Source organism: Acanthochromis polyacanthus, chromosome 10 (genome assembly GCF_021347895.1).
Source record: "Acanthochromis polyacanthus isolate Apoly-LR-REF ecotype Palm Island chromosome 10, KAUST_Apoly_ChrSc, whole genome shotgun sequence".
Classification (NCBI taxonomy): Eukaryota; Metazoa; Chordata; class Actinopteri; family Pomacentridae; genus Acanthochromis; species Acanthochromis polyacanthus.
The window spans coordinates 3909543-3932801 of NC_067122.1; the positions used below are offsets into that span (position 1 = coordinate 3909543).

At 40.6% G+C, this 23259-nt stretch overlaps 2 protein-coding genes across 5 annotated transcripts in view; both read left to right on the forward strand.

Annotated features, from left to right (window-relative positions):
- Positions 1–14171, forward strand: part of shtn3 (shootin 3) — a 45073-nt gene extending 30902 nt beyond the window's left edge. Inside the window, exons 10-17 of one of the 4 annotated variants that reach the window (XM_051954480.1) lie at positions 1069–1243; positions 2046–2116; positions 2240–2343; positions 3692–3706; positions 3997–4059; positions 5629–5755; positions 7913–8186; positions 10129–14171. In XM_051954480.1, coding sequence (XP_051810440.1) covers positions 1069–1243; positions 2046–2116; positions 2240–2343; positions 3692–3706; positions 3997–4059; positions 5629–5755; positions 7913–8186; positions 10129–10243 — 944 coding nt within the window. In that variant the 3' untranslated portion in view covers positions 10244–14171. Of the gene's footprint in view, positions 1–1068; positions 1244–2045; positions 2117–2239; positions 2344–3691; positions 3707–3996; positions 4060–5625; positions 5756–7912; positions 8187–10128 lie in introns of all 4 variants that reach the window. The other 3 variants (XM_051954479.1, XM_051954482.1, XM_051954481.1) reach the window with 3 other exon arrangements.
- Positions 14172–15742: 1571 nt separating this feature from the next.
- thoc3 (THO complex 3) lies at positions 15743–22305 on the forward strand. The gene is made up of 6 exons (XM_022215625.2): positions 15743–15941; positions 16766–16922; positions 17368–17572; positions 19407–19568; positions 19747–19847; positions 21838–22305. The coding sequence occupies exons 1-6, from the start codon at positions 15762–15764 to the stop codon at positions 21999–22001; spliced, it is 969 nt and encodes a 322-aa protein (XP_022071317.1). The 5' UTR covers positions 15743–15761; the 3' UTR covers positions 22002–22305.
- The last annotated feature ends 954 nt before the right edge of the window (positions 22306–23259 follow it).

Genomic DNA, 23259 nt, shown 5'->3' on the forward strand with positions numbered 1-23259 from the left:
CAAAGCTGAAAAAGATGACAGATATGGATAAAATTTGAAGATATTTGTGAAAAATGATGCAAACAGCATGTAGAATGATTACATTTCATGGAAGCAATAAAAAAACCTCAAACAGATTGATAATGTTGCACAGTTTGTTTTCCCTGGAAATTACCCTCCTGGAACAGACGCTGTGCTAACTGCATTAAGGATCTCCATCTTGGAGTAATTGTCAACTGACCTAATCACCTGCATGTTTATCCGTGTGTGAAGCTGTGCATCGCCTTCTGTTCAGCAAACCAAACATCCGGCGCAAGAAGTTTTTTTTCCCCTCATTGTAATGGCTTTAACTGAGCTTTCTTCCAGTCGATGTTGGGGAGATGAAACACAATCACCAGGGTGTTTATCAAAGCTGCAGATTTAGTAGTTTTAATTCCACGGTCGGGGTTGCTATCATCCGTGGACACGTGGAGGTTTTCATCAGGTTCCATTCTTTACTGCAACAGTTTTCATCCTCTGCTAGTGTTGGACCCACAGAGGCAAGTAACCAGCTGGGAGCATCCATCCATCCAACGTCTATACACCACTTTATCCTCTGTAGGATCCCAACTGATTTGGGGTGAAGGCAGAGTTCACCTTCACAGGAAACCAGTCTGTCAACCTGCTTAGGCAATTTAGAATCACCAATTAACCCCAGCAGGTCTTTGGGCTGTGGGAAGAAGCCGGAAGACGAGATTTCATGAATGATGTTTGGAGTACAAAGATCCAGTATGTAAAGTGCTTGATAATAATAGTAATAATGCTACAGTTCTCTTTTCTCCTCTAACCTTAGTAGCTGTTGTATGTTTGTTTCTCCACTGATGTGTTGCTGCGGGAAAAGCTGGCAGACATGTAGAATTTCTCCCTGCCTGCTGCCCTGCATCTGTCTGCTGCTTTTTAAATGACTCACACGAAGTCGTGGCCAAAGCAACCAACTGACTTCAGCCATTAAAACAACTCAACAAAAGCCTCTTTCATTGGCGTAGATGTGCTCACCAGCAGCAGGTGTTTGCAGCATTAACTGTGTCCGTTATTTTCCCTCCTCTCCAGTCTCTGAGCTGCAGGAGAGCCAGAAAAAGATCGCCATGACGACCAGCGAGAGCCCCCCTCCTCCTGCACCTGGGGTCGCACCGCCTCCCGCCCCTCCCCCGCAGCCACCTCCTCCACCTCCCCCTCCGCCTCCCCCTCCCCCGCCGCCTCCCCCCTCGAGATGCAACCCCCTCAGGTGAGGAACCAAACCATCACTGCTGAGGTCACAATGCAGGATGCTGAAGCTTTAATAACAACATGCGATTGTAGCAGTTGGGTTTATATATACAGTGCTGTGAGAAAGTATTTGCCCCCTTCCTGATGTCTTCCATTATTTCAGATTTCTTAAGGTTCCCCACTGTTCCATGTTTCTCCATCTGTGGATAATGTCTCTCACTGTGAGCAATGACTTTGAAACCCTCCAGACTGGTGGATATCAATGACTTTGCTTGTCATCTGTTCTTAAGTTTCTTCAGAACGTGGCATCATGTGCTGCTTTTTGAGACCCTTTAGCTACTTCACAATGAAGACAGGTTCTATTTATGGATGTTTAGATTCAGCAAGCCTGGCAGTAATTGTGTGAGTGTGGATGGAGAAGCTGAACCCAACTGATGAATGAATCTGGTCATTTGGTAGATTGGTAGCTAAGGGGGCAATTACTTTTTCATTATGGGCGAGATGGGCTGGACAGAATTTTTCCTTCAATAAATAAAATGTATAAACTGCATTTTGTGTTTTCTTGAGTTATCTTTGTCAAATATGAAAATTAGTCTGATGATCTGAAACTTTTAAGAGCGACAAATATGCAAAAATATACGGTCTCTGTAGGGGGGCAAATACTTTTTTTGCAGCACTAAACAAAAACACAGTGAAGCTCATCCAGAGAAGACAAATCAACACAGTAGCGGTGCATGAAAGCAGCTGATAGAATTTACTCGAGGTTAAAATGAAGCGACTGATGAGAACGTTTGTGTGACTCCAGCTGTTTTCTGTCTCAGTTCTCTCATAGCGATCATGAGGAAATCCTCCAAAGGCTCCAAAGCCTCTGTGAAAGCGGAACAGCCTCCAGGTGGGTTTACACCTGTTCTAATTCACATTCTGTCAAATGTAGAACAGCAGGTTGTGTTTTATAATAATGGCATCCACTATCCGGCAGCAGAAAGCATTAACCTGTTTTCTAACCATGTCTCAGCTGCTGAGGGCGTGGACGAGGTGAAGGTGAAGGCGGTCAACGAGATGATGGAGCGGATCAAGCACGGCGTCGTGCTGCGGCCCGTCAAGAGTCAGGACACCAAGGTGAGAGCAGACTTTTATTTATTTTTTTCTCATCATTAGAAATATTTTTTTTAACTGGAAAGTCCCAGATAACCAGAATTCATCTTCTGTGGTTTTGACCAAAGAACATTTAATCAGCTTTACATTACAATGACCAACTGGACTCGTTCAGACCTGTAAATCATCTTAGATCGTATTTTCAGAAGGAGCCATGATGAGACAGCATCAATAAGAACCAACATCACTAAATAGAACCTGTCTTCATTGTGAAGCAGCTGAAGGGTCTCAAAAAACAGCGCAAGAAGCCACGTTCTGAAGGGATTCAAGAACAGATGCAGTTTTTAGGTGATTTTTTTGTTTAGTGAAGGAAAAATGTTGTCCAGCCCATCTTGCCCTGTCTGAGAACGTTTTTGCTCCCTTAGCTACCAATTTACCAAATGATCTGGATGATCTGGAACATTTACCGGGCTTTGCAAAAGTTCTGTTACACTCGGTTTCATGATCTTTAGAGACGTTTACATGTCGGAGTGAAAAATTCCATTAAATAAACTAAAAGTTCTACCTTATAGGCAGGTGTCCTTAATACAAATTTTTTTCTCCGGTGAAGTTGTATCAAGATGGAAGTCAAAAGAGTTGAGATATCTGCTCTCCTTTGTGCTGAACATCAGCCGGATGACCGTCCACAGAGTCGTGGAGAGGCTAAAGAATGGTGAAGATCTTTCAGATCTTCACCATTCTTGAGCCTCTCTGCGACTCTGTGGACGGTCATCCGGCTGATGTTCAGTTGCTTGGCTCTGTCAGACTTGTTGTGGCCAGCATGAAGGAGAGCAGATATCTCAACTCTTTTGACTTCCATCTTGATACAACTTCACCGGAGAACAAATTTGTGTTAAGGACACCTGCCTATAAGGTAGAACTTTCAGTTTGTTTAATGGAATTTTTCACTCCGACATGTAAACGTCTCTAAAGATCATGAAACCATGTAACAGAACTTTTGCAAAGCCCGGTAGGTGTGAGAAATATCCAGAAATGGAAGATTTCTGTAGAGGGGGGCAAATACTTTTGCACGGCACTGTATGTGTTTTGATGATCAGAATTGACAAAAGACTCAAAAGATTTGTTTTGTTCACCAACCTAATCAACCTTAAAGGCTTCCTTCATTATTTTTGACCCTCCATGCAACAATAGCAGCAGGTCAAAGGTCCAGGGTGTCTATCGAACGCTCCTGCGACCTTAGAATAATCAGAAAAAACAATCCTGTGCCGTTAAACTGAACCAGAACACAGGAAACAGGCTTCCATATTTCACGCCGTCTGAATGCACTCTGCCTGATTGCTCTCTTCTCTCTCCTCTCCATGTGCTGCCACAGAGAGTAGCAGTAAAAGTGAGTATATTGACGTTTGCATCAATCTTGTGATGTGAAGTCGTCGTGGCTCTCTGGGGGGAAAGATCTTCCCTTGCCTCTGACCCCGCTAACCCAAAACACACTGCAGACCCTCGTTTAAACACTCATTTTAACGAACTAATCACGGTTTGGATGCTGTGTGGTGGTGGGTTACTGTCCTCTACTAATGAAAGATTGTTTCTCTGTAATGGAGAAATGTGAGGTTAATCAAAGTTACAATGAGAAATTTGTAGAAAATCTCAAGTCTTTTTTTTCTTTTTTTCTTGCAGCAGCCCCCAGCCTGTGAGGAGAAACAGCAGGAGAGCGCCATGGACGAGCTGAAAGGCATCCTGGTACAATGGGCTTTTTTAAGCCCCGCCATGTTGGCTGCTTTGACATGAACCAAATGAAAAAATCAAGCTCAGAAAATATGGCTCCTTTCATATTAGATGCTTTAATTTTTTTCATCAGTTTGTTGTCAAGTGTCCAGACGTAAAAAACTTCACTTTTATCTGCTGCATTATTTCCTTCATGGACCTCTTGCTCGCTACAATGCTGCTAATGTTTTTATCTAGGTTTTATATACATCAATCAGACATAACATTCTGACCACTGACAGGTGAAGAGAATAACACTGGTTATCTCTTCATCATGGCTCCTGTTAGTGGGTTGGATATACCAGGCAGCACGTGAACATTTTGTCCTCAAAGTTGATGTTGGAAGCAGGAAAAATGGGCAAGCATGAGGATTTAAGAGAGTTTGACAAAACGACTGGGTCAGAGCATCTCCAGAACCGCGGCTCTTGTGGGAAGTTCCTGGTCTGCAGTGGTCAGGATCTATCAACAGTGGTCCAAGGAAGGAACAGTGGTGAACTGGGGACAGGGTCATGGACGGTCAAGGCTCATTGATGCTCATGAGGAGTGAAGGCTGGTCTGTGTGGTCTGATCCAACAGATGAGCTGCTGTTGCTGAAACTGCTGAAGAACTTAATGCTAATTCTGATAGAAAGGTGTCAGAATACACAGTGGATCAGTTTGTTGAAGTTGCATAGCTGCAGACCAGTCAGGCTGTCCATGCTGACCCCTGTGTATCAGAGCTGGACCAGGGAGCAATGGAAGAAGGTGGACTGGTCTGATGAATCATGCTTTCTTTAACATCATTTGGATGGTCTGGTGTGTCGCTTACCTCTGGAATAAATGGCACCAGGATGCACTTTGGGAAGAAGGCAAGCAGGTGGAGGCAGTGTGATGGTTTTTACAAAGTTCTGCTGGGAACCCTTGGGTCCTGCCATCCATGTGGATGTTACTTTGACACATACCACCTACCTAAGCATTGCTGCAGACCGTGTACATCCTTTCATGGAAACAGTATTCTCTGATGGCTGTGGCCTCTTTCAGCAGGTTAATGCACCGTGTCACGAAGCAAAAATGGTTCAGGAATAATTTGAGGAGCACAACAACCAGTTTGAGGTGTTGACTTGACCTCCAAATTCCCCAGATCTCAATCCAATCCAGCGTCTATGGTATGTGCTGGGCAAACAAGTCTGATCCATGGAGGCCCCACCTCACAACTTCCATGATTTAAAAGATGTTCTGCTAACATCTTGGTGTCAGATACCACAGCACACCTTCAGGGGTCTGGTGGAGAGCATGCCTTGATGGGTCAGGACTGTTTTGGCAGCAAAAGGGGACAACACCGTATTAGACAGGTGGTCATAATGTTATGCCTGATGTGTGTGGGTTTTTATTAGTCTTTATGTAGGTTTTCATGAGTTTTCATCAAGGTGTTTATTAGTGGAAATTGTCGAATAGTATTTATATTTAGGTCAGTGTGCTTCCTGAGTGTAAGGGAGTTGATTTAAACATAGTCAGATTTTGCGGTTAATAAACTCTCTGCAGTGATGGTCATGTTCTCCCCCAGGAGACGGTGAAGAGGAGCCCCAGCCGAGGCTCCCAGGAGTCGGGGCCGTCGCCGCCGGGTAAGAAGGACAGCGAGCTGGAGGTGATCCTGAGACGCCGACGCAACAAGGCTGGAGAGGCCGGCTCTGGAGGTAAACACCGCTACCTCCATTATCAGTCATCTGACAGGGTCTTACAGTCAATGGATTGTCTTTAAAATGACATAATTTTTTTTAAACATTGCAAACTGTCGCTTACAAAAACTTCCTGTTTTAAACTTCTGATCTGCGTGTCCTTCTCCTGCACATCTGTGCTCTGAAACAGATGCCTTTGCTTTACGTGATTTGAATTCCAAAGTTTTATACAGACTCCTGCACACCGTCTAACTTGCAAAAATGAAGAAGCAGCGTAGGAAATAAATGTATTTTTTCCAAGTTAGACAGTGTACAAAATCAAAAACAATCCTCACAGTGCAGTGAGTTCTGTCATGCTGTTAATGATCGTGTTGCACAGTCGGTCGATTTCCTGAACATGCAGAATGAACTCTATCAGATTTCAAAGGTCAGACTCCTGCTGAGGCTTTACTCAATGATTTCACGCTTAGAGGCAGAAAATGAGCTGCTGTGTCTGTTTGTGTCCAGTAGAGGGCGCCCTGCAGACACAGAACACAGAAACACTGCAGAACAAGAGCAGGCAGATGTGGATTTATCTGCTTTTCCATGATTTATTGACCTTGTCTTGTCCGAGCGAGTCACATCTGGCTGACTTTAAGTGTGGAGAATAAAATAGAGTCAAATTTATGTCAGCAGATGAAATTGGACCAAAGACAAATATAATAATAATAATAATAATAATACACATATGCAATGAAATAATTACATTTTAAGCCCCAGAATCTTCATGCTTTATACGTCTACACTCTATCTATTACTATGTTTTTACTAGTTTACTAGTTTTTATGAAGATTTTTGCTAAGTTTTATGTAGGTTTTAATTACTTCATTTTTTTTAGATTTTAGTAGTTTTTGTATAGTTATTTTATGCTAGTTTTATATAGGTTTTTACTAGTTTTTGTACAGGTTTTATATGGATTTTAATTAGGTTTTGTATACAGTAGGTTTTGTTGGTTTTTATATAGTTTTTAAACTAGTTTTTATCTATTTTTAGTTTTTTATACTTTTTATGTAGTTTTTTTTGCTAGTTTTATATAGTTTTTTTCTAATTTTTATATAGGTTTTTATTTAGTTTTTATGTAGATTTTTTACTAGTTTTTAGATAGGTTTATTATTAGTTTTTATGTAGTTGTTTTACTTGTTTTTATTTTATTTTTTCTTGTTTTTATGTAAGTTTTATTTAGTTTTTATGTAGATTTTTTACGAGTTTTTATGTAGATTTTTATTAGTTTTTATATAGTTGTTTTGCTAGTTTTTATATAGTTTTTTCTTGTTTTTATGTAGGTTTTATTTAGTTTTTATGTAGATTTTTACTAGTTTTTATGTAGATTTTTATTAGTTTTTATATAGTTGTTTTGCTAGTTTTTATATAGTTTTTTTCTTGTTTTTATGTAGGTTTTATTTAGTTTTTATGTAGATTTTTTACTAGTTTTTATGTAGATTTTTTACTAGTTTTTAGATAGGTTTATTATTAGTTTTTATATAGTTGTTTTACAAGTTTTTATATAGTTTTTTTTTGTTTTATGTAGGTTTTATTTGGTTTATATGTAGATTTTTTACTAGTTTTTATGTAGATTTTTTTATTGGTTTTTAGATTTAGGTTTATTATTAGTTTTTATATAGTTTTTTTGTTTTTATGTAGGTTTTATTTATTTTTATGTAGATTTTTTACTGGTTTTTATGTAGATTTTTTTTACTAGTTTTTAGATAGGTTTATTATTAGTTTTTATATAGTTGTTTTTCTAGTTTTATATAGTTTTTTTTCTTGTTTTTATGTAGGTTTTATTTAGTTTTATGTAGATTTTTACTTGTTTTTATGTAGATTTTTTTACTAGTTTTTAGATAGGTTCATTATTAGTTTTTATATAGGTTTTTGCCTATATTTATTGAACTGGTGCAGTCACTAGATCAGAATAATGTCTAATAGAACCACAACTTGTCTATGAACTTTAATATTTAAAGTACACTTGTCTAACAAAAGTTAATTCAATCAAAATGACACAAGATTTTAATGAAGGATTCTCACTTTAATTAGATTTTTTCAGCTGTGCATCAACACCAGGATAATCTTTTTGTGAAGTCGAAAAACTGACGTCAGTGACTGCAGACGGAACTAATTCTGAGTCCTGATCTGCAGATGAGGGCCAGATGAGCCACGTCTCGTCCTCCGACAGCCTGAACGGACGGCGCACCAGCAGCGACTCGGGCAAAGATCCGGAGGTGCTCGGAGGACTGAGCGTCCCCTCCGATGGGCCGGGGCCCAAAGTCAGCCCGGAGAGACGGGGCTCGGGGCCGGGGCCCGTCGTGGCTCGGAGGAGGAGCTCCGACTCCTGCAGGGAGAGGAGATCCTGTAGCTCTCTGCCAGAGAAGGAAACGGCAGAGTCTCCTGTCAGCAACGGCTGCATCAACAGGTGGAGCATCACTATGAATAAATACGAGTCATAATCTGTCAATTATGAACTGAAATGTCATAAAATAGCAGCGTCTTCAAATGCTGCAGCCCAAAACCCAGAGACATCCACCTCTGCACCGTTTTGGTGTGTGGAGGTTCTGACATTTCATTTCCACCACAAGCCAACCAGCATGGCACTGGTTATAAAAACATCAGGGTTACTGACTGTGGATTGGAGGAATCTCTATATTTCTACAGATACGTCCATCCATTATCTATACACCACTTAATCCTCATTTGAGTCGCGGGGGGCTGGAGTCTATCCCAGCTGACTTAGGCCATGTCCATACGTATCCGGATATTTTTAAAACCGAATATCCGCCCCCCTCCGTTTAGGAAAAAATCTGCGGCCACACGTTTCCATTTTCTACAGAAATCTCCGTCTACACGTATCCGGATACATGTACGTTTATATCAAGCTTATCCGATCAGAGGCGGCGGCGGCGTCTCTCGCGTCGAACATGCCGAGGACGTGGAATGGTTGTCAGGTGCAAAATAGCAGAAGTCACGGCAGTCCTCCTTCTCGGATGCTCTTTGAGGTGAAGCAGTAAATGAGCTTGTAAGATCAAACAAGCAAAAAGCGCCTGTAGTATTGGTGAAACCAGTACGCTTTTGAGCGCGTCCATTCTGCTCCGATTGTCTACAAAGGTCGCATGTCTGACGTCACAGCAGTTTTGTCGCAGGCAGTGTCGTCTGCGCTCCTAAAACTCCGGTTATGTCTGTCCACACGTAGACGCATACCCGGGGTTTTTCCTAAATCTCCACTTTGGCCGGAGTTTTCAAAACCTCCGTTTTCAGAACCAAAAACCTCCGGTTACGTGAGGATGACAGGCCGAATCGGAGAAAAATATCTGCGTTTTCAGACTTATCCGGATACGTGTGGACAGGGCCTTACTGTAAAGACAGGAAACACCTTGGACAAGTCACCAGTCTGTCGCATGGCTACCCATAGAGACAAACAATCACACTCGTATTCACACCTACGGACAATTTAGAATCACCAATTAACCTCAGCATGCTTTTGGACTGTGGGAGGAAGCCGGAGTATCTAGAGAAAACCCAACATGCACACAGAGAACATGCAAACTCCATGCAGGAGGATCCCAGGCCAGAACCGGGGATCTTCAAGCTTTGAGGTGATACAGTGCTGTGCAAAATTATTCATACTCATTAAACTTTGTGTTGGTCTATCCCAATAAAATATATTTAAGTTTGTGCATGTAACGTGACAAAATGTGGAAATGTTTAAGAGGTATGAATACTTTTGGAAGGCACTATCCGACTTCTTCCGATGGACTTCCTCTGTCATTAAAATGTAAAAACTTTATAAAGCTGTCGTACTTTTTCATGCATCTGAACAGAAACAAATCAATTATTTAGCACAGCCATGAAATTTGGAGAGGACACGGACAGAATTGTTTTCCAGCAGGTCCACGTGATCAAATGACTTCAGCAGAGGCCGCATTTTAACTTCCTGGCCCTTGAAACTATGATAAGTACCAAATTTTTAAATAATAACCGTCATATGTTTTCAAATTTCAACATGAATCTGTGGCTTTACACGCTTACTGACCACGGTCCACGGCACAGTTTTGGCTTGTCAAAATAAAAAAGAATAAAGTCGGCTCACCATTCTCACCACACATCTATTCCTGAAATGTTGGTAGAAGACTGAATTTTAGAAGGAAATATGAACATCTCCCTACACTGCATACAGCCAATGTCACTCCTGTTTAAATTGTTGTACTTTTTTATGAGTGAAAATACTAAAATTCCCATTTCTGGAACCATATGAGCATCTAACTTGCTGTCTGAATGGTGCAGACTGTACATTAACTGACTAAACACAGTGTTTGTCTCACTTGTTTTGGATCTCTGACCTGCTCCTCTTTGCTCCACAGCGTCGGGGATGAGGATCAAATCGAATCGAACGGCGTCGCCCACGCAGAGCCCAGCAGGGATGTCCTCGCCGAGCCGGTCAACGGCAGCACCGGCAGCACCGACGCCGAGTGCTAGGATGGACTCCGAGGATCCCGGGTTTTGTTTCTGCAGCCTGATCAGTGCATTAATTGAGCGATCAGATCGGGCGCTTTAGGGACACCTTTGCCTTTTTAGCTCACTGGATCAGAGCCAGAATGAAAATGTTGACTCTGTATTTATGTTTCTCAGATTTACTCTCAACTGTTTGAACCAGTCGGGCCTGCGGTCGCGGCTCACGATATCGTAGTTAAAGGCCAGATTTCCTGAAACACGGGTTTAAATGTTCCTACATGGAGTTCAGACGTGTTCAGCCGTTGTAGAAAGCTTCCACCGTGTCTGTCGCTTGTGTGAATTTATAGCATTTTTCAGCTAAAATCTTCAGGCGTGAATTAGCAGGTAGAATTAAAATTACCGGAAAAAAATCAACTCAGTGGTTAAATAGCTGTCTGCATGTTTAATATTCATAATACCTCCTGTTACTGGTCTTTCAGATTCTGGTAATAGGTGAGGTTTTCCATGAGAAGAATACACGTCAAACTGCCACATGTGGGGGCGTTCTTACCAATGTAGATCTGATCTAAAGAAACAGAGCCAGAAAAGGTCAAAAAGGAGTCAGACAACATCAAAACTGTGGAAAAGTGATTTAAAACACCGTCGTTCTGCACATATTCATCTATGTCTGGGACATTAAGCAAAATATTTGCAACAAAATGCGATGCAACCTGACAGGACTGGTTGCTCAGGTTTGAAACGCTGGAAGTCAGAGGGCCAGTTTACACGACGACGCTTTACAGTGACGCCGTGCCGCTATCTACAATCATACAGAAATCTTCAACAAATCAGTGTATCCAGACTATAAGCCGCATCACTGCCCAAATCTAATCACTTGGTCCTTGTGCCATTTTTGACCGTCCCTGAAAATTTCATCCAAATCTGTTAGTCCGTTTTTAAACAGGCGTGAACTAACCGTGATGTCACCCGTTGGTTTCAACGCCGAGAAAATGAAGCCCGGATTTTGCTACTTCCTGGTCGCCATTTTGGATTTTTTGGAGCCAGTGACGTAAAAAGCGTCATCAAACAGACTGGACCGGAGAGCAACTAGAGCAAGGAGTCTATGGGTGGGCCAGACTGAAGCCAGACTGCTGAAAGCCTCGCCCTAAAGGATCTGTCAATCATTCCAGACAAGACTGTCTATCAAGTATAGCCACGCCCCCTGGCTCTGCCAACTTTAACGATTTATTTAAAATTCAGTATTGATTTATTTTAAGATCGGCCACCTGATCTCTCATTTTGACCATGAAAACTAACGGGGGAAAAATCCTGAGCCGTAGAACATCAGTCTATTAAATTTCATTTTTTCCAAAAATGAATTGGGGTCTCTGGAGCAAAAGCTTTTTGGAGCCAACCCTAGTGGACGGCGTGATATTGCAAGTTTTTGACACTTCCGGGTGGGCTTCATTTTTGGAGCCAGATGCTACGTCCATCTTTATATACAGTCTATGTTTTTAAGTAACGTTGCTAACAGACAAACAGACAAACGTATGCCGATCGTAGAGTCTCCTGAATTTATTGAATCTCCTCCAGCAAAATGTGCATTTGTTGCAGCAATACTGCAATCAGCGAAGATGCACTTAGTATATACGCCAGATAATTCTGCGGCTGTACTTCTTCTGGTCTGTGGAGGAATGGTTGGTTTTTCATGTGGGGTGTGCCTCTACAAAGTTACATCGCCGACTGCCGGCCTGACATGCACACTACAGCGTTTTCAGTCCTTCCAGTGTTCCAATGAAAATGCAGATTTTTTTCCACTCTGTTGTTGTGTAAACCTAACAAGGCAAATGAAAAGCTTTTGTATGGGGCCTGCATCTGCATATTTAAGATGGAAATACTTTGAGTTGTTAATAAGATAAAGAAATGTCAGCTAAAACTAGTGATTTTTTTGCAGCCTCTCCATTGAAAACAAACAGAAAAATCCCATAACAAAAAAGCAGCAACCACAGCGACTGTACACTAAATTTCTACAACGGCTGATTTTTCAACAACTGCAGCATTTATCGTTTTTCTTCAAAGGTTTCTGAACACGAACCTGTGGATCCGGGAGGACCAAACAGACTGACAATGAGGGAAGATGCACTTTTTTTTTGCACCCAACCTCGGTTTCCTTCAGACACTTTGACTTGTACAATGATCGCGAAGCTTTATAGGTTGCCGTTTTCTTTTTCTACTTGATGCACAAAGGATCTGCTCACTTTGTGCCATCAGAAGGAATGCACTGTACTGTTTTAGAATCCAGCTCTCCGACTTCTTCTCCTCCTCTTCTTCTTTCGTAGTGAGGGTTGCACAATTACTCTACGTAAAATAATACAAACACTACCATTAGAAAGTTTGGGGTCACCTGAAAATGTTCTTATTTTAGAAAGAGAGGCAGTTTTATTCAATTAAGATGACATTAAAGTAATCAGAAAGGCATTGTTCATGTTTATTCTAGCTGGAATCGGCTGATTTTTAATGGAACATTTCCAGCAACCATCACTCCTGTGTTCTAATGCTACATTGTGTTAGCTAATGGGGTTGAAAGGCTCATTGATGGTTAGAAAACCCTTCAGCAGTTATGTTAGCACAGGAATAAAAGTGTGAGTTTTCATGGAAAACATGAAATTGTCTGGGTGACCCCAAAATTTTAAATGGTAGTGAATAAAGTTGACATTCAAGGAAACAGCCTTTTACTTCAAAGGTAACGTGCTGCTGTATAGTTTGTCATGGTTTCATGTTGTAGCATGCTCGGTTTCCACCGTGGATTATTTGGATTAATGATGAGGGTGGAAACAGACTTTAGCACCACCTGGAAAAACCCTGCTGTTGATTAGAGCTGAGAAAAACCATTAAAGAAAAGCAGACTCAGCTGATTTATGCCCTAATTGTGCAGCCCTGACTATAGTATCCTGGTATTTAGCGTCTGAGCCTCCTCTGTGGAGTGCAGTCCAGTAGAGGGAGGCAGGAGTGATGGTTTAAATGCAATGTTTAAATGTTTCTTCCTTTAGCTTCTGCTGCCGAGGCTGCGGTCCAGGTTCCGGCGTGTCGACTATCAGCGGAGGCGGAATCAAAATGTGACTGATGCTGCGGGGTTTGAGGAACACGACAAGAGGTTTCAACGGTAGCACATCTAACAGAAGCACTCTCAGGGCTCAAAGTTTCACCAAAACCCATTTCAGGGGCCTCAATGACAAAAGGAGCCATTTTTCTTGTGAAATGAGCGAAAGATTAGAAGTGCTTTGGAGGAATGAAGTGCTTGTGTACTTTTTCTACCTCTCCACAAACCTGCCTCTGAACCTAAAGTCCATTTTGTGGTGTGAAAAATCATGAGATCCCATCACGTCTTCCTCCTCTGAATCAGCACTGAGTGCAGAGAGCCTGTATGCACAAATTCCCAGACGCCCTCGTTTCTCACCGTGCATTCCTTGGCTTTTTTCTTTTCTTTGTCTTTTATTTTGTAGGGCCTGCTGTCTATATATAGCTTTCCTGACATGTGATGCAACATTGAAAACAATTTTGAAGAGTATGCAATTACATAAGGCACATTTGTATTACGCTTTCACACCTTTTCATCGTTTCTTAAAACACAGAATCACGTTTAAAAGTGCATTTTGTTCCGATCATTACGTGTATTTTATTCCAACGCAGAGGACCGGATAAGGGTACGGCTGTGCAGTGAACACTAAAAGCTGCCACGGGCCTGAATATTATGCATATCGAGGCCTTGCACAGGCCTGCGGATGGCAGTAGAGTCGACCTGCAGCAGTTTTGGGTCTGAATAGTTGTTAACCAAGTGGCTACTTAATAAAGGGAATTACTGTATCTGACAGAGTTTGTGTGTGTTTGGGATATAAATGGAGTGTTGCAAGTTTTTTAAAAACATGGATTTTCATTTTAGCCTCACTTGAAATAAACTGCAATTCAAACTAAACCTGGTGTTCTGGTGTCTGTCTTTATTTGTGAAAGAAAGCAGTATTTAGCCTCAGATGAAAGTAAAATACACTGCCTGTCCAAAAAAACAAGAACTTGGATTTAACTAAGCAATGAGGTAAGAGTCTTCCATTGGATAATTACTGCAGTGATGAATATGTTTCAGCTGCATCAACTTATTTAACCCTAGCTGATGCAGTGAGGAGCTTCTCATTTCTATAACAACCATGTTGAAAGACATATCCTGTAGTCATGGAAAGGATGTTAATCTGTCTCAGAAGGGTCAAATTATTGGCCTGCATCAAGAGAAGATAACAACTAAGGAGATTTCTGAAACTAGAAAAGACTTGGTGAAAATTAATGCAAATCTGGACAGAAATAAACGCTGTGACTTTACAGAAACTTATGTGCACGATGCCAGAGCAAATGTGTGTTGTTCCTAGAGCTAAAGGTGGTCCAGTGAAACATTATGGTGTGCAACTTATTTTATGAAAGGACAGTGTATTTTAAAGCCTGTGTTGATTTTTGGCCACTTGAGGGCGGTGCAGGTAATGAAAACTACACTTTGACTGAAACTCCCTCCTCTCAACACAATTTTTTCTGCTCTAGAAAAGAAATCTGCTTTCTCCAACAGATATATAAAGTCACTAACTGTGTCTGCTGCTTGGTGCTGGGCTTCACTGGGTTTTGCGTTTTTGCTACAATGAAAGAAGACACGTTCATCAAATCATCAAATCAAATTTTATTCAATGAGCACCTTTTAAAACAAATCAGTGGCATTAAATGTGCTTTACATCTTGATTGAAAAATACATACAGCATAAAATATTAAACCAGAAAAAGGACTTCGAGATTAATTCACACAGCATCATAAAATGATATTAGTTAAAATAATAAAAGATTATAAAAGATGAAAATATTAAGAAAGAAATAATAATGATGCACTCGATTCTGTGTCTTAAACCTTCTACCATACACAAGCGTAGTGCAGGGTATACATTAATAAATGTATGTCTGCAAAAAATGCAAATAAAAATACAGGTAATAAGGTAATAAAACAGTAAAACCTTTAATTAATATAAAACAAATGTGCAAAAACATGTGAATGCATGCAAAACCATAATTAAACATTTCAGGTTCGGATATTGCACTTGATGATACATCGAGAAGTGAGGGGCAAAATAAAAAGTCTTTCATCAGTTTCATAAAGTTTAAGCCCTCCTGCGTAAATGCAAGAAGAAGGATGTAAATTAATGAAAAAAGGGGCCTAGACAAAGACATGTACATCTAAAAATGAGCACACAGTCGTTCCTGGTCACATAGTAAAATTTGACATTAAATGGCACTAGGAGTGATAGATTGTGTATTAAAGAAAGTATTTGAAGTACATAAAACAAAGAAAAACTATAATTAGGGGAATAAAAAAGAAAATAATGCTATAAAAATACCAAGAATGAGTGAATATAATTGGTTTCTTAACTAAAAATAATGAAACTACCTTCATCCAACGATTCTTGCCCAAATATTCACCAAAACAAGCCGGCAAGCGCTCATACGTCACCCGTCGCGGAGATATTACGTAGAGATTCAAGATGGCTTCACAGTACTACCAAGAGATGCAGGAGAGCTTCAGGAACAACAACAAAAGTCGTGAATTCCCGGCTCACACAGCCAAAGTACACTCGGTGGCGTGGAGCTGTGACGGCCGGAGACTCGCCTCCGGTTCGTTTGACAAGACAGCCTCCGTTTTTGTCCTCGAAAAGGACCGTTTGGTGAGTGGCGGCGCGGTGCGGCGCTCCAGCTGCCAGCGTTAGCATTAGCATTGCTCCAAGGAATGAATGGAAGGATGTCATGTTCTTCTAGTGGCTGGTTTTTAGTTGTAGCGCATTTCGAGGACTCCAGTTTTTAGTTAAGTATCTTTTTTGGGGTCATACAATAAGGAGACCACTTTAAACGTGCAACACCTACCGCAGTAATTCTGCCACTTTGCACATACACTGTAAATGCTGCTATTTATGGGTGTTTATAAACTTATTATTGTTCTCTGTTCCACTTTTACCTCATTTTTAGTACTTAGTTGTTGTTGTTTTCTTATGATTACTGTACAATGAGCGATATGATTCACGAGTGAAATTCCTTGTTTGTGTACAAACTTGGCCAACAAAGGTGGATTCTGATGCTGATTTAAAGGGGGGGTGAAAGATATGATCATACAATTTATGAATCCAACAGTGGGGAAATTGGCATCATTACAGCAGCAAATATAGTGCAGACATCTTAGAAGTGTAGTATGAAAGTAAACCAAAATGTGCATAAGTACTAGTTCTAAAAATAATATAAATGTAAATAATTGTCTTTCAGAAGCCACTGCTTTTAGTAGTTGATTGCACATTTGTAGTGCTAAAATCTTTTATTTCAAATAGCATCTTTGTAACTCCATTGTTGAATCGCAGGATAACCTTGTATTCTTAAGCTCTGAAAGTATAGTTGTCCTCTTCCTCTTTCAAATAAAGTATTGATATACTTTGATTGTTTTCTTACTGTACTACTTGTTGATATACTCGGGGTTAACATGACATTTGGCCTCTGCCCACAGGTGAAAGAGAACAACTACAGAGGTCATGGCGACAGCGTCGATCAGCTCTGCTGGCATCCGACCAACCCGGATCTGTTTGTCACAGCATCTGGAGACAAGACCATTCGCATATGGGATGTCCGCACCACCAAATGCATCGCCACGGTCAACACAAAAGGTAGAATTTAAATTTGCATGGGTGTTTGGAGTGTGGGCTTTCAAATATATACCAGTGACAATTCCAATTATTTTTATCTTACATTTGTGAAAGTTTTAGAGCTACAAACTTGTAGCCAGAAGTTTATTTGTGATGCTAATTTTCAACCTCCTGCAGCTGACAGAACCACTGAGACTTCCTGCTGCTCTGCTTCACTCTGCTCATATGAGAAGTTGCTTATTTATATACTGCAGAACTCATAAGTCATTTAAGTTATGGAGCCCCCTAACCATGATTCTCAGCATAAAGAGTTCAAGTGAAAACATGGGAAACTTTCATGCCGTAGAAACATTTTATTACTGAAGGAAAGAGGAAAAGTTTTCTGTGTTGAAACCCAAAGTCCCAGTTAAACCACTGTTGTCGTGAGTCAGACTGTTAAAAAGCCTGAAATTATGATTGTTTTTAGGTGAGAACATCAACATCTGCTGGAGCCCCGACGGACAGACCATTGCTGTGGGCAACAAAGACGACGTGGTGACTTTCATCGACGCCAAGACGCATCGCTCCAAGGCGGAGGAGCAGTTCAAGTTCGAGGTGAACGAGATCTCCTGGAACAACGACAACGACATGTTCTTCCTCACCAACGGCAACGGCTGCATCAATATTCTGAGGTAGGAACAAACGGAGCGAAGCGTTAAAGCTCAGGGTCAGAGCTAGAGTTTTAGTGGAAACAGCTTTCATGAAAAGCTGTGTGAATGCTACTGTCATGGCTCCGGAGCCACTTTTTTCTGGTTTCTCTTTGTTTTTTTGTTCCAGCTTAGAATCTCCTCCAATCTTGTTGTGCACTGTGTAATGACAATAAAGCACATTTTATTCTGTTTTCTAGAAAATGCAAGAGTTGCTTAAAATAACATTTTTGTAATTTGTTTTTAAAATGGAAAATCCTCAAAATCAAATGGTGCGTACTGTCAGTAGGAAAATGCTTTTATCTGTTTATTCTCATGCATTAAATACGTTTAATAAAAAAGTGTCGTACAGTATATTTATAATGGATTTAAACGCCCACTAAAGCCTGTAGTGCAGTTTCAGCTTTAGATGTGTACAGAGTAATGCCACATTTCTCTCTTTCTGTCAGTTCAGAGGACACAACCATCATTTTTAGAGAATAATAATAATGATAATAATAATATAAATATTAATAATAAGCAAGCAGGGCTTTCATTAGTGACCCGTCACAGGTGACCCCACCCAGTTAAACTGAGCGTCATTCAAGAGTCTGATCCACTGGGCTAGCAAAAGGATACACTGTATATATTGAATTTTTATTTATTTCCCTTTAGGGACAAATAAAGTGCTTCTATTCTATTCTAATAATGACAGTTCTTTAAATTATTTTTATGTAAAATATTAAAAAGTATAAGCATACACATGATCAGCAACAGTGTTTGGGCTTGTAGCATGGCAACGCGTACAGATTCTGGCCACCATAGGGTGAAGAATGAAGTACCTTGAAATATTTAATGGTATATACCATTTTAGAGGGTGTTGTCTGGGGTATTATCCAGTGAAGCTTCAGAGCTTATATGGCATGTTTCTAAATCAGGTCCAATGTGCAAAACACAAAAACGTGACGTATTGGGACTGAGACATAAGAGGCATTTGCTGAAACTAAAGTTACTACTTGTAGTGCTGAAGACAATACCTTTTTGTGAGTACCAATCAATAACTCATGACATGATTCCAAGCTGGTTCTGGAACATCTGGAAAGCTACAGAGCGTGACGTACTATGTCTGTGTATCATTAAAGGACCTGGTATCAGATATATTAGAAGAAATAGTTGACTGTTTAGTGACTAAATCTAACTAGCTACCACTACTAGTAAAATACCATAAACAGCTGGCCTGTATCATTGGTAAGCCATCCCTTGGCTTCATTTTTCACCCTATGGTGACCACAATCTGTACGTGTTCCCATGCTACAAGCCTTTGATTACTTTTTTGAAGGTTTTATTGGCCACACACTTACAACCTGCAGTTTGTTTGCGGGGCCCCAGATGCCAGTTTTCAACCTAAATTCTGCCTCCTGCAGCTGACAGAACCAGTGAGGCTCCCTGCTGCTCTGTTCCAGCCTGTTCATGTGACAAATTACCAATTTATATCCTGCAAAAGTCGTTTAATTGATGCATTCCCAGACCTACAATTTTCTGCATGATGAGTTAAAGCCAATGAACAGGAAACTTTTTATTCCATTTTCTATCGTGCGTAACACCGTGGTTCCCGTCCAGTTAAATAGAGCCTTTCTTTCAAGGTTCTTGAGAAATCTGACCCTGTCTCACTTTCTCTTAACCTGTCTGAATTAAGAAAGCTAAAAACCGCCTTCATGATACCCGTTAACTCTGACTGAGGTTTAGTTTTTGTCGAGCTGACTTCAACAAAGAAAGTCTGGATACGTTAAACTGGCTTCGTAGTGCTGAACTCTGAAATAAACAGGATGTTTGTTTGCAGCTATCCGGAGCTGAAGCCCATCCAGTCCATCAACGCTCACCCGTCCAACTGCATCTGCATCAAGTTCGACCCCACGGGGAAGTACTTTGCCACGGGGAGTGCCGACGCCCTGGTCAGCCTGTGGGACGTGGAGGAGCTGGTGTGTGTCCGCTGCTTCTCCAGGTCCGTCTGCAAGGATTTCTGTTTGACGTTTACATAGAAATGCATTCTTTTTCATATAAACAACACCTGAAACGTATGTGTCTTCTGAAAAAACCTGACGGTAACCATGCCTTAAGTTGTTTAGCTGCAGGGTGTTTTCTTGACTGAATCTCGGGTTTTTATGGTGTTGGTGCTGCAGACTGGACTGGCCGGTGAGGACGCTGAGCTTCAGTCACGACGGGAAGATGTTGGCCTCCGCCTCTGAGGATCACTTCATAGACATCGCTGAGGTGGAAACAGGTCAGTACACGCAGATGTCTTTATGCACTGAAACGTTGATTTAGTATGGAGTCACAGGAGTGCCAAATAAATAAATAAATAAATGTGGAAATATAAAGAGAAATAAATAAGTAAGTAAATTTAAATAATTAAATAAATAAATAAAAGGAAAAAACAGAAAAGGTAAAAGCAAAGACAAAATTTTCCTTTTTATTTATTTATTTATTTCTCTTTATATTTCCACATTTATTTATTTAATTATTTATTTCTCTGTATATTTCCACATTTATTTATTTATATTTTGATTTGGCACTCCTATTACTCCATAATTTAGTGCCAGAAATGTCTCTAAGTTGGCGGTTTTTGTTATTCAGTCACTCACTGACACATTCATAAAATTGCCGGCCTTTTGTTTACAATTTAAGTTCTCAGTCATTAAATGGATTTTACTCGATTTGTTGAATGCCACTGCAAATCAGTGATGTTTCTTTTATGGTAAAGCTGCTGGTGGTTTACGCAAATGTCTGAATGGCAAATTTAATCCTCTGTAAATCTGAAAAACTGTCAAGTTACCAGGGCAAGTTACTGCTCATGAATGTCTGTCGCTGCTTCTCTCACAGCAATAAGACGACAGTGAGTCTACTAATGCTGCTTTCAAGGTCATTTCGTCTTAAACTTTAAAAAGGGAGCATCTGCTGAGGGTTTTTGTGCTGTTGCTGCTTCGGTTGGTGACGGTTCTCTTCATGCGTATCGAGCAGAAAATATGACTATGGCTGTTTCTGTGCACAAAAATCTCTTAGTTTTCCAGTAAATTCAGGCTGAAATGAAATTTAAAAATCCTCACAGACACTTTGAAGCTATGGCAAGCGACTTTAACCTTTAATATCTATCCTTTTAACACGTCCTCAGTCTATGTTCAAATGGATTCAGTCACGTTACCTGGGATTCTCTTTCCCTCTGTAACTTCATAGAAAAACAGTAAAAGTTATGCGTGACGAAAAACCAAATAGGACTTTTTAGCATGTCACATCTGGTCCATATGCACAGTAGCTGTTGGCAGCATGTTGTAAACAAACAAACATGGAGAACAACAACAACAACAGAGAGACGAGGAAGGTTTTTAATTTGTTGGACGTACAAAAAAATTTTCTCCTCAAGGAAAACCGGAAGGAACTTGTCATGAAAGGAGAAACAAAGAACAGACAGGTGACTTTATGTATTTGTATATCGTCTTAAAGAAATACATTTTCACCGTGTTGTTGTTAGGAATAAAATATTGTATGATAAATAAACAAATCCTTCTGTAAAACCCTAGACAGGATTAAAACCATCTCACCTGCATTGTCTGTCCTTCGCTGAGCAGGAAATTGCTCGATACGTTTTGCGTTTGAACTATCGTCGTCGTCGTCGCCGCAACAGTTTCGTAAAATTAATGACACCAAGTTGGGCTGTTTGAGCTGTCAGGTTCACTGTACGTTTCAGCATCTGGCATAGATTTGCAGCGATAAATCAGTCAGTTGGCTGTTAAATTAGTTGCCAACTCATTTAAAAGCCGAATAACTGTTCTGAGTACGTTTCTAAGGAGAAAAAGTGTGAATTCTCTAATTCTAGCTTCTTGGATGTGAATGTTTTCATGGTGCTTTTTACTCCTCTGTCACTGTAAACCGAATATCTTTGAGTTGTGGACGCCTGATCATTTCTGACTTTTTATAGAGCAAACAAGTCTTCAGTTATTGGAGGTAAAACGATTCAAAAACAGCAGTTGCAGCCCTTCTTAGAGGAGGTTTATAGATGAACCGTCAACGCAGTTAGATCAGATCTGAATTGAACATTGAGGCCTGTATTGTGAAGACGGTTCACATCAGAGAAGAAACGGATCATCAACACCTGAAAATTTCAGAGGAGTTGATTTTTGTAAACAGACAGACTTCTTCCAGGTTGAGATCTGGATCAAGCCGCCTTCTAACAGTGCTGCATGTGCACATTTTTCCCATTTCCTCACGCGCTGCAGGAGAGAAGCTGTGGGAGGTTCAGTGCGATTCTCCGACCTTTACAGTCGCCTGGCACCCAAAGAGGCCGCTGCTGGCTTACGCCTGCGACGACAAGGAAGGGAAGTACGACAACAACCGAGAGGCGGGCACTGTCAAACTGTTCGGCCTTCCCAACGACTCCTGAGCTGGATCAGCAAATGTTCTTTTTTTTTTTCCCTGGTAAACCAAGAGAAATCCTTTGCAAGACAGAAAAGCAAAGGAAGCATCTCAAGGAAAGAACAGAAACCCTGAAATTGGCTGGTCTGTATTTTGGCTGCAGCTCCTAAAGCCACCAGCAGATGGAGCAGCTGTTCTAGCTTTCCCTTTTAAACGACTGACTTCATTCCCTGTTTTATGTAGAAAGGTGAAGACACAATTCCCAGTGCTGTAAGATATTGTTTTTATGTGAAATACTGTGTTTTTTGATAATAAAGTTGAATTATTTGTAATTTTTTTACATCTCGTGATGGTTGTTCGACTATGATGAAATTCTTTGACGTTTCGGCAGGTTAAAGGTGTAAGATATGAATTTATTTTATTTAGTTCTGGAGTCTGTGAAGGGAAAATGACTCTTTTCTCCGTACTAAGGTGTTCCCTTGCAGCTGACGTCATCCCAGATTATCTTTTGACAGACAGACACTATGAGGAAGATGTGTTGACTTATTTACACCGTTTTATTTTGAAAAACCGGAAGTGTTTTATTGTAAAGGCAGCTACCCGGAGCTGCTCTACGTTGTGTCGCAGTACGGACTGTTACAAATGAAACGGCAAGTTCAGGTCGCTCTGTTCAATAAAACGGAACAGTAATGCTCAACAAAGACAACCGAGCCTCCGTCATGATTCAAGAAGCTTTCACTACGTAACAAGACTTGCTAGTAGTCTCTGCTCTGATCAAGTTTGGTTATAAATTGGTTGTGTTCATTTTGTCATCTTTTCATAAGATAAGCGTTTTCTTTTTATCCGACGACTTAGTAAGGATTATTAGAGATATTTTTGTCGTTACATATTTTAACTGCGTGTGCAGTCTTCCCGTGTCTTTTATAACAAATCAGGTGACCGGCCTTACAGATCTGTCATAATTATATATCCACATCATGGGCTTTTATAAGCGCAGAATGAACTCCAGAACCATCCATAGTTCCGAATGTTAGCGGAATATCAACTGAAAACTGTGACTTTCAAAAAGAGATAAATGTTTGTACATTTTTCCTTCATGTCAAAGTCATGAGTATCACAAATATCACCCTTCACCTGCTCTGTGAGGGTCTGTGTTGTATCTAATATTGCCTGAGACTGAAACAGACATCAGCTGACAGCAGAAATGACTGCTTCATCTTCGTCTGTCCTGACATACGTACGCAGCGTGAGTCCAGATCCGAAGCTTTCGGCCGGTGCCAGCGGCA